Here is an 11,491-nt window from a genome sequence, read left to right as displayed (position 1 = left end):
ATTTTGCTTCTCATATAGCTCACTGGAGGTGGGTTGCATATATGAGAGACAATAGTGGACTTAAGATTGAGCATTGTGGAAGCTCGTCAGGGATTTTCATAGATTTAGCTTTGAGAATGCGTTCATAATGAAATATCTCATAAAAAATTCATCTTCTATTTCACACCTTTACGGGTTGAATTAAAAAAAAAACAATGAAATATGTATTTCTTTATTTGTAACTGAGAAGTCAAATATTAATAATGATTTACTTTCAAAAAACTTTCACCCACTATTTCATCCCCATTGGCAAATATCAAAAAATGCTGAAACACGTAATTCATTATTTCTGGTCAGCAGATGAAATAACAATCTTCGTGCGCCTGTCTTGAAAACTGGCTTAATACCGACATATTTACAAAAATATTTACCTCATTTTTCACCTCCTGAGGGGTGGATAATATAAAAATCCCTTCTCAATGTACGCCTACAGCATAAGGCCAACAACCTCTCCAAATTTCAAGTTTCTGCCCTTAGCGGTTTGAGCTGAACGATGATGAGTCATTGACTGAGCCAATCAGTCGGAACATACCTTTTATGTAGAGAGATTACTTTACTTTCAAAAAAGCACTTTTGACTTACGGAATCTTAAATATTATTTGTTACCTTTTTTAAGCATTTTTCCTTTTGTCAGTACGTACTATTTTCCAATATTTACGTAGATCTGTTTCCAACAGAAGTTACTTGGGCAAAACATACAATAAGTTCTTCAAATTAATTAACAATTACTACAAACAATAGTACCACAATCCACCATTATACTGTTCTCCATGCACACGGCTCTCGGCAAAAATTACGTTTACAATATGAACGAAAAGCTTTCATTTGTACTCGAAAAAAATTATATTTCCGAAATCTGAAAAACTGACTGAACCAGACTTTCTGGCCTCTGTAGGCCTGCCGATAATTATTTTCGTCATTCTGTTGGTATATTTGTGGAGCTCTCTGACGTGTATCTCCTTACGAAGTAGACACTTCCTCATTTTAAACGTATTCATACGGTTTGCTCTGTATTTTTTCGTCTAAATAGCTTCAATGGCACCTTTCTCTTGCGTACCTTGTATTTAGGAAATGTTTTTGAATGTATGTCTGTGTGTGTGTGTGTGTGTGTGTGTGTGTGTGTGTGTGTGTGTGAGGAAGAGAGAGGGAGAGAGAGAGAGAGAGAGAGAGAGAGAGAGAGAGAGTTAGAATGAATGATGAAGCATTTCGCAGCGAGAGCTAATTATTCACGGCGGAGGTACACATCCGTTACAGAACATGTTACCGTGCGTTAATCCCCTTCATAACGACACTTGCTTGACCTCCACCCTGAATACCATTTAAAATCAAACAAGTTCAAATATATGTACTACAATCACTGTTTGTAAATCACGTTGCTGCTGCCCTTCTTACTTCTGAACTGGCAGAAATTGGACGACTGCAAGGTGTTAACACTTTGTGTCTGACCACTATAATAATAATAATGATGCTGTTTGAAGCACAATAGCAGCCCTTACGTAGCTACTGTTATGTTGTACTCATAATTTATCTGTTTCGAAGAGAGTAATGAAGCAATTTATAGTCTACTGCAAATACCGTCTACTACTCAGAAAGACATTTTCATCAGATACTTTGCGTTTATCACACGTACATCTCACTTCTAGTGTTATCGATGTATGGTAGAAAGGACAAAGTGTGAGTGTTGCAGGTAGGTAATGCGAGGAACTTGTAACCTCTACAGCATGATGTCAAGCATTAGTGCTAGTAACTGACAGAAAGTAATTACTGACAACTTACACAAAAACCCACATCAGAGCCTTCCAAAATTGTGGCAGTAGTAATTATGTTTAAAAATAATTTAGTTATGTGACTGAAACACCATTAAAATCACTCAGAAAATTCCATTTTACCTCTCAGGACGGAATTATTTCCAGGCTGGGAACAACTGCAATAAGAGGATAGACCGTTCCTTGAAACAATCGCACTGTGAACCAAGCTGGTGTGTAGACTGTGTTTTACCGTTTTTCAGTCTTCATAGAACACTTCTGTCTGATTGTATCCGTAACTAACGTTGTTGTGCTGATTTAGTGCTAGTGACATGATTGTAACTTGTTCTTTCCACACTGCTCTATCATCATGACATGAAGCAGGCATAACATAATTATTGTTTAAAGTAGTTTGATAGGGACTGAAGCTAGCTGGCCTTAAATGATGGAATAAAGTGTTTATTTCAAGTACAGGAATGATCTGACACAGGAACATTTTTAATATTAGACAAAATTCTTAGCTAAGGATTATGGATGTCAACGTTTCTTTATACCACTATTTAGCGGGGGATATTTCCGTCCTCTGTCAGGACAAGAGGGGGCTCTAGCCTCTTCCCCCGCCGTCCTGTTATCTGGAGTACATAGTTTTTATTAGTACTGAATTTTCGAACCCTGCTGGAAGTGATTTCACGTGATTTCGATAAACCTCTCGTTTAGCCAGTTGTAACAGTACGTTAGCGTAGTTCGTGTGGCTTGACTCGTTTCCAATTGGGCCATCTCATTTAAATAAAACATGGAATTTTTTAAGTCTGGCAGCGCACCTGTTCCAACCCACACCCCCTCCCCAACTCCAACAAATTTCTGCTGACTCCGGTGTCAAGAAGTAAACTTCACCATAAGGTTTTTCTGGAAGAAATACATTATAGAAATGCGTAAGTTTCATTGAGTAAACGCGACGAGTCAAAAACTTGAGCTATCCCAGAACTTGGCCAACAACACGCCCTACCTGTTACCCCATTGACGGACTTCATTAATTTGCACTAAGTTTATCCTGGCACAATCTTCTCTTGATATCCTCCCATTTATCAAAGAAAAATCATACGCAAAGACGTGTCTTGCTCAAAAGTATTAAAGAGCCTTATACAAAAGTGTATTAAGTGAAAGGTACTAGCATATCTATTAAATTACATCTTTCAAAATAGTGAATGTGGCAAACTTCGTACTTATTTCTAAGTGTGTGCTAGATACAAGATTATTATACCGACTGTAATAGTGTTTTGAGATGATTCGCTGCAAACCACCAGCTGTAGCGACACAACTCTATTCCGTCTGCCGGTTTCGATTCACGAAAACGTTGGGGGGGGGGGGGGGGGGGGGGGATGGCGAAGAATGACACTGCTGATTTACTCAGAGTGTTGCACTTCTCTTTCTCAGTTTTAGTTTGTTTTACCCCAACATGTCACCGATCATTCCCAGCAGGAAGCTTATCTGCATGTGTTGTCACATTTTTCGTTTCTGTATTGGAATACTTCCCATTATCTGAAGAATTTGCTTAGATAACACTCCAATGGTAGTTCGTTCTTCTGCTACATTCAGTTTACTAGTACCAACACAGCTTGCAGTGGAAGATGTTTCCATTTGTTGTGTTTCATCTCATTCCTTTTTCGATGTTGCTGGATGAATATAATGGTTGCACTGATAGCACAGATATGGATGAGAAAGTAGAATACTGATAGCCGTCATCTCTTTCTCACACTCTTGTAGCTGTGCATGCGAACCATTTGATCAATGGTATCAAGTCCATCTGTAATGGAAGTATGCTATGCGATTCTGTGGATTTTATTCCTCTCTCCTCCTTCAGTGCCTTCATCTTCAAGCGTTGCTCATACCAGAAGGTTTCTACTTGTTGTTGTTTTTACTTTGTAGGATACCAAAGTAACTCTTGGTGTACCTGTTGCTGTAACTGTGAATAATAACAACGACGAATATAACTATAAATTTTGTGTGTTCTTCATTACTTCTGGAATGTGGCTCCTCTTTGAGTTGAGAGTTTCTATTTAGTAACTTTATAATCTTGGTACCACTTTTGCGTCAAATCAACCAATGTATAGTATCGGAAGGTAGTAACATTTCGACCAGTACTTTTCACAGCCCGCGTCAGACGTTTAACGACAGCTGTCGAACATCGTTCTTCCTTGGACAAACTCTGTACTTTATCCGCTTAGGGTTCCGCATGCATGACTTATCCGTCTACTGGACATGCAAACACACTGACCAGATAGATTATTACCTAATAGCCCATATGTCCATTTTTGGAACGGATAACAGCGGCGACGCGTCGTAGCGAGGAAGCAATGAGACCATGACAGGTCACTGGAGGGAGCTGGAACCACATATGCTCACACACGTCACCCACTTCCCGTAAATTCCGGCGAGGGGGACGATGGGCTCTGATGCTATGTTCAATCAAATCACAGCCGTGTTCTACCGGGTTCAGATCTGGTGAGTTGATGGAGCAACACATCAGTTTGCACTCGCCATTGTGTTCCTCGAACCACTCCATCACACTCCTGGCCTTGTGACATGGTACATTATCATGTTGATAAATGACTCTGCCGTTGGCAAACATGATCGTCATCAAGAGGTGTACACAGTCTGCAAACAGTGTACGATACCCTTTAGTACGACACCTTTTGGCCGTCATGGTGCCTTGCACGAGCTTCACTGCACCCGTGGGTGCCGCGTGAGTGTGCCCCGCCACAAGTTTCTCTGCGTCCCGCAATAGAGATATCAAGTAGCTATTCTCCTGGGAGACGACGGATTCGCGCCTTCCCATCATCTTGATAAAGAAGGTATCAGGATTAATGAGACCATGCAATGCTCTGTTGCTGCGCCATCGTCAAGGGCCGATGGTCACATGCCCATTTCTGCCCTCGATCAAACTGAGATAAATCGCGCGCCTTCCCCATTCTGCACAAGGACAGTACGCTCACTGACACCACATGGAACGTGGGTGTGTCTGACTAGCAGTTATTCCTCACCAGGTGACACTGTTATCGCCTGTACGGATTTATATTTACAGCAGGTCGGTGGCCATAATAATCTGACTGTTCAATGTAAGGTTACCACACTTGCTCGGTTTCCTGTCATAAATACGAGGTGCATTAAAGTTCTAAGGCAACCGATTGTTTTTCTCCGGACTGGAACGAGATAGAAACATGCGCATTGTTTTAAAATGAGGCCGCGTTCATTGTCAATACGTCCCAGAGATGGCAGCACCGTACGGCTGATGGCATTTTACCGCCAGCGGCGAGAATGAGAACTGTTTTAAATACTTAAATGGCGACGTTTTCCTTACTTGAACAGCGTGCAATCATTAGTTTTCTGAATTTTCGTGGTGTGAAACCGATTGAAATTCATCGACAGTTGAAGGAGACATGTGGTAATGGAGTTATGGATGTGTCGAAAGTGCGTTCGTGGGTGCGACAGTTTAATGAAGGCAGAACATCGTGTGACAACAAACCGAAACAATCTCGGGCTCGCACAAGCCGGTCTGACGACATGATCGAGAAAGTGGAGAGAATTGTTTTGGGGGATCGCCGAATGACCGTTGAACAGATCGCCTCCAGAGTTGGCATTTCTGTGGGTTCTGTGCACACAATCCTGCATGACGACCTGAAAATGCGAAAAGTGTCATCCAGGTGGGTGCCACGAATGCTGACGGACGACCACATGGCTGCCCGTCTGGCATGTTGCCAAGCAATGTTGACGCGCAACAACAGCATGAATGGGACTTTCTTTTCGTCGGTTGTGACAATGGATGAGACGTGGATGCCATTTTTCAATCCAGAAACAAAGCGCCAGTCGGCTCAATGGAAGCACACAGATTCACCGCCACCAAAAAAATTTCGGGTAACCGCCAGTGCCGAAAAAATGATGGCGTCCATGTTCTGGGACAGCGAGGGCGTAATCCTTACCCATTGCGTTCCAAAGGGCACTATGGTAACAGGTGCTTCCTACGAAAGTATTTTGAAGAACAAATTCCTTCCTGCAGTGCAACAAAAATGTCTGGGAAGGGCTGCGCTTGTGCTGTTTCACCAAGACTACACACCCGCACATCGAGCTAACGTTACGCAACAGTTTCTTCGTGATAACAACTTTGAAGTGATTCCTCATGCTCCCTACTCACCTGACCTGGCTCCTAGTGACTTTTGGCTTTTTCCAACAATGAAAGACACTCTCCGTGGCCGCTCATTCACCAGCCATGCTGCTATTGCCTCACCGATTTTCCTAAAGAAGCTTTCGCCGCTGCCATGGAATCATGGCGTCAGCGTTGTGAAAAATGTGTACGTCTGCAGGGCGATTACGTCGAGAAGTAACGCCAGTTTCATCGATTTCAGGTGAGTGGTTAATTAGAAAAAGAATCGGAGGCCTTAGAACTTGAATGCACCTCGTAGTTTGAAGGCCCAGCGTTCTCTAAACAGAGCGTCTCATCAATGAAGTGAACTCCTGCTTTATAGACGGAGCGAGGTGGCGCGGTTGGCTTGCTGAACTCGCATTCGGCAAGATGACGGTTCAAACCAGAGTCCGGACATTCTGATTTAGGTTTCCAATAAAGTCCCTAAATCGCTGCAGACAAATGTCGAGATGATTCGTTTGAATGGGCACAGCCGACTTCCTTGAATTCCTTCCACATCCTTCCCTAATCCGATGGGACCGATGGCCTCGCTCTTTGGCCCCCTCCCAAAGAAACCATCCAACAAGCCTGCTTTATACAGCAGTGGAAACCTATGGTTCACTATGCTGAAACTTTACGGACTGCCGTGAACTTGTCCTTTCTTTGCTGCTGGGTAGTTTTGTCATCAAATCTGATGATGCTAATAAGTTCCTTCAAACGTTCTCTTACAATAATACACTTATAAACAGACCGAGCCTTCAGGTTTCACCAGACATCGTGCAATTTATAGAACTGTCATTATAGGAACACGTATTACTATTCCTGTATAGGTATACAATTCTTTCTCTAAGTAGAAGTATAGTTTAGCCAAACTCCCTCTTCATTTGAGTGTATTACTGTAACATCCATTATGTTAGGTGTAAAATGTAGCATCAAGTCTTCTTTAGAAGAATGGTAAATACCAGCAGGAGTTATTGCTACCTGCTCCCATACTGTCTGTGCAAGAGACGTCCTAGGTATTCTGGGCTGCGTGATTGCATACATTCTTCAGACTTGGCCACAGTCATATACTGATGGTCGCCACTTGAAGCTACGTTACCTTCAGCTACTATAACGTCCACATTACTCTCTCAACCTGAATCACACTCCATAACACCATCCTCATCTTCACTTTCAGTCTCAGAGTTACAGTACTCATCTAAAATTTCTTTCAGAACTCTTTCCAATGATTATTCACATATTTTTTCAGACGTTCTTGAGTCTCGACATGAAAATCAAGGAACTGAAGTAACTCAGGGGAAGTCTAGAAGATAAATAATAGTATGATGTCATCAACAACCACTTCCTCATAAAATAAACTAATGTTGGGAATATCAAGAATGTCACCAATAAGAAACATAGACTCACATTGTTGTAGAGGTGGGAATTTAAAAAAAATCTTACATACAAAAATTTTCTGTAGCATGGAAACCTAAGATGGGGAAGGAGGGTTTGTTGAAATCAAATGAATAGTTTAATTTTTTTGTTTCGTAGGAGGAGTTTTCTAAAAATTTGTAGACACTAAATTTTCATGCACTATTCAGTAAACAATAATTGATAAGTGTTGTATGATCGTTAATTGGACAGATAGTAAGGAATATAAAGAGTTGTGGGTTCGATGAGATTGCCCCTCCCTACTCAGTCGACTACCTAGTGTTAAACATACGGCACATGATTTACAGAAAAATGAGACCTGTACATCGTAACAACACATCGGTAACATACCAAATTGTTTTCAAACTGAAATGTGTACCACACAGAAGACATACGTTCACAACATCTGCTTCCATAAAACAGACATTTTAACTTCAGAACATTTCCACATTTTTCATTTCATTCTCTCCTGAATTGCTAGGATTATGGTTACAGTGGTTAACGGCTCCCTTGCTTGTATTTTAGATGCATCAGAATATACATCATTTCACATTTTAATTACATTTTATCTCTGTTTCAGGTTCAGGTTAAAGAAAAAATAACCGTCAGTTGAGTCAAGTACAAAGGTATCAGTACGTGTGGCAGGTTGAGAAGATCATAAATGACCACAGAGAAAGGAGTGTAAAGTTACGACAGCAGTAAAAGCCCAATATTCACAGAATATGGTGCTTATCGATCGTTTATTGATATGATAACGGCGTGTTAGATGCAGTTTCATGGCTGTTGATGTTGGTTTCCTCTATTCTGGGCACTCTCTGGACTACATTTCAACCTTAAACAGACTAAGGAAGTGGGAAATTAGCTTACTAAACATTTATACCGTCCTCACCTGCGGCAATGACAGACAAATCTGGAAACAGCGCTTCAGACGTTGTCGGCAACACAAGCCTCGAAACATGCATTCGGAAGTATGAAGACTTCGTTGTCCCCGGTGGTAAGTAGCCTACACACTTCACGTTCTTAGATTATCTTTGCTTCATGTCATTTCCTCTACCAATACTTTATTTTTTAAATGTACAAAAATCGTAAGTTTTGACCTCAGTCTGTTAGTTTGAAATAGAATGCATGGAAAATTAGCAAGAGTTCTAAGTAGTAATGTTGATTTCACGCATCTGAAGCTAGACTTCTTTCCATATCAAGTACATTTGTTCTTTGTCATGAACTTAGAAGAAGAGGACGTCTTCCTGACAGAATGATTTCACAGTTGCCAGTAAATGTGTGACAAGAACGATCATTCGAAGCCAAAAATTCTAACAAATATCGTTTTCAAAATGCATAACTTAAGAACTATGAGCAGTTCTTCATCTTCAATACTATGGAACAAATCTCTTCTGTTGCAAGCTCTCTGCTTTCCATATTTTGGGCGACAGAAGTATGGACTGGAACAAGAAAATATTGTCTGTTAAACATGGGTTATAAAATTCCAACCTTAGGAGTTATGCTCACTTATAAATCAAAAGACATGTGTCTCGCAGTAGCGACGATGAGTGAATGACTGCTCATAGCTCTTATGATAGGCACTTTAGAGCCAATGTTTACTGGAGATCTTCTTCTTGTTTCGGTCTATACTACCACCACTCAAAATGTGGAAAGCAAAGAGCTGGCTGTGGACGAGTTTTGTTTCGCAGTATCGAGGATGGGGAAGTGCTCATGGATCATTCCGATTAATCTTTCCTGTCATACCGCTGACTACTTACCATTCTGTAAATGTTGTACGTGACATAAACCAAGCTTTAGCGTAGGTAAACATTGTGATTGAAACAGAGAAAGTTCCAAAAGCATCGAACACAATTGGTTACAAACTGTTACCAACGGTACGAACTCAACTGCCATAAATTTCAACAATGGTAATCTACGTGCGCGATTGTCAGAGACCTCCGGGAGTTCTCTATACGTCTCCAGTTAAGTATTCGTGAATGTAGTGGCAACAACAAATTAATTTCGGCGTACAAAATTATTGACGACTGTGACTATATGTAGTAACATACGAAAAACTGTAGACAATGTCCGTGTACAGTCACTGGTTAAAGTTGTTTATCTCTTACCGCAGAATAAAAGTGTTTTTTTTTTCTAGTCAGTAACGCGATCTCTAAAAATTTTTACGCGATCTCCCGCGAAGTGGGTGCAGTGGAAGGTGCCAGATATCGCGACTCCAGTTTGAGAATCCCAGCTCTAGACCGGGGGTTCCCATATGTCTCCGTGACGGACCACCTCGAGAATCCTGTACTTTGATTGAACATCTACTTTATTTTGAAGTTTAATAAAATAAAAAGTGAGCAAACAGTTAGAAGTCCTCAAGGAAAGCGGTGAGAAAACTGGACTACAAATTTCATTCGAGAAGACCAACTTCATTTGCACTAAATTCGACATTAACGAACTGAACACAAAATACGGGAAGATCAAACGAGTTAGACACTTCCAATATTTCAGAGAGATTATTGAACCAACGGGGTTGGAAAAGGAAGCACAGAAAGTTCGGTTGCAAATGTTCAAAAGAGCGTATGGGAGAACGCGTGAAATCTACAAGAAATGTATGTCCATTCATACAAAGATCAAACATAATAATACAGTGATTAAACCTGAAGCGCTGTACGCGAGCCAAACCTTGGTACTTAATAGAAAAGGCAATCTGGAGAACATCTTGAAGGAGGAATGAAAGATCATGAGGGAAATGCTGGAACCAGATAAAACAGAAGAGGGGTATATACCCAAATCGCGCAAAGCAATAGAAGAACTGTCCAACCTTGCCGCAGATATCAGGAAACGAATGCTGAAATTCTATGGACACATTCATAGGCTCCTATCTTCAAGGCTAACTCACAAGATTTTGACATACATTGCAAAACTGAAGAACGTACCATGGATAGAACAAGTCAAATATGACTTGGAAAAGTCACAGATAGGAACATCGGACATATTAGACAGGAAACGTTACCATCATAAGATAAATAGATGGATATCAAAGCCAGAGAATGAAATCCTTAAAATATCAGGGGCAAAGTGGTCAGAAGAAAGGAAGAAAGCACGTAACGAAAGAATGAAACTACATGAGCTGTTAGAATGGCGGATCATAAATGTAATGCCTGACCCGACAGGGCCCATACGCACATAATGATAATAATAATAATAATGAGAAAAAGTTAGTTTCTCTTGTGATTACTTGTATTTTAAATCTTAACTAATAATACAGAAATCATATCACAATTTAAAAAAAGATAGTCGTCAAAACGTCGAGAAAAATCCACCGTGTTGTTAATAGTATTTTCGCAAAGTTTGAGGAAACTCTGCTCTAGACCAATCTCATATTCGGTTATAGTAAAACTGCGTCCACTTACAGCTTATTTATTTGTACTGTTAGAAACGTGAGATAAGCCAGATTAAATACACTAAGTTGATTTTTCCTAATCTAAACAAAGAGTGTTGAAATGTAAGCATCTGCTTTGCCTATTTGACGTTGAAGGTTTTTTTAAATTTTTAAAACAGTTTATTGACAGTGCCTTAAACTCGTAATATTTGGATAGCCCTGTTTCGCATTTTCTAACACGCGCTATGTAATAATGTGTGACATGATAACTCTATCTCGATATATTTCTCTCGCACTATACTCTCTGATTCCCCACCCTCTCACTCTTCTCTGTCTCTCTCTCTCTCTCTCTCTCTCTCTCTCTCTCTCTTCGTCTCTCACTCTCTCCAACCCTCCCGCCCCCCCCCCTCCCCCATTCTTTCTATCGCTCTCGGTGCGTGTATTATGCGCAGATACCTAAAAATCAAATGGCCGAAGAATGTAAGAAGCTAGGTATTGAGACTGCTGGTGACACATTACGACATTCCTACTGGTACGCAGATCACCAGTTCGTCTCTTTGACAGTGTGTGTGGCATGGTTGGAATCGTGCAGCCTCAGTTCGCATTTCGGCCGAAACAGCCGACACGTGTCGCGTCCCCAGAGAGCGGGTGGGACGTGTATTGGGTTCTGCGCTCTAGACTGGCTGCACTGCCGGGTGGGAGCAATGAGACAAACGGGTGACTTTAAACGACGTTTCATTTTTAGCTTTTGCT

The 11,491-nt window shown here is 41.0% G+C and overlaps 1 protein-coding gene across 1 annotated transcript in view; it reads left to right on the top strand.

Annotated features, from left to right (window-relative positions):
* Positions 1 to 8,136: 8,136 nt before the first annotated feature.
* LOC124594709 (PDF receptor-like) overlaps positions 8,137 to 11,491 on the top strand; it is a 397,833-nt gene continuing 394,478 nt past the window's right edge. Inside the window, exon 1 of the mRNA XM_047133076.1 lies at positions 8,137 to 8,368. Within this exon, the coding sequence (XP_046989032.1) occupies positions 8,272 to 8,368 (97 nt within the window). The 5' untranslated portion in view covers positions 8,137 to 8,271. The remainder of the gene's footprint in view (positions 8,369 to 11,491) is intronic.

This window comes from Schistocerca americana, chromosome 2 (genome assembly GCF_021461395.2).
Source record: "Schistocerca americana isolate TAMUIC-IGC-003095 chromosome 2, iqSchAmer2.1, whole genome shotgun sequence".
In the NCBI taxonomy this organism is placed as follows: Eukaryota; Metazoa; Arthropoda; class Insecta; order Orthoptera; family Acrididae; genus Schistocerca; species Schistocerca americana.
The sequence above is the reverse complement of the archived record's forward strand: the minus strand, read 5'-3'. Positions and strand labels throughout refer to the sequence as shown.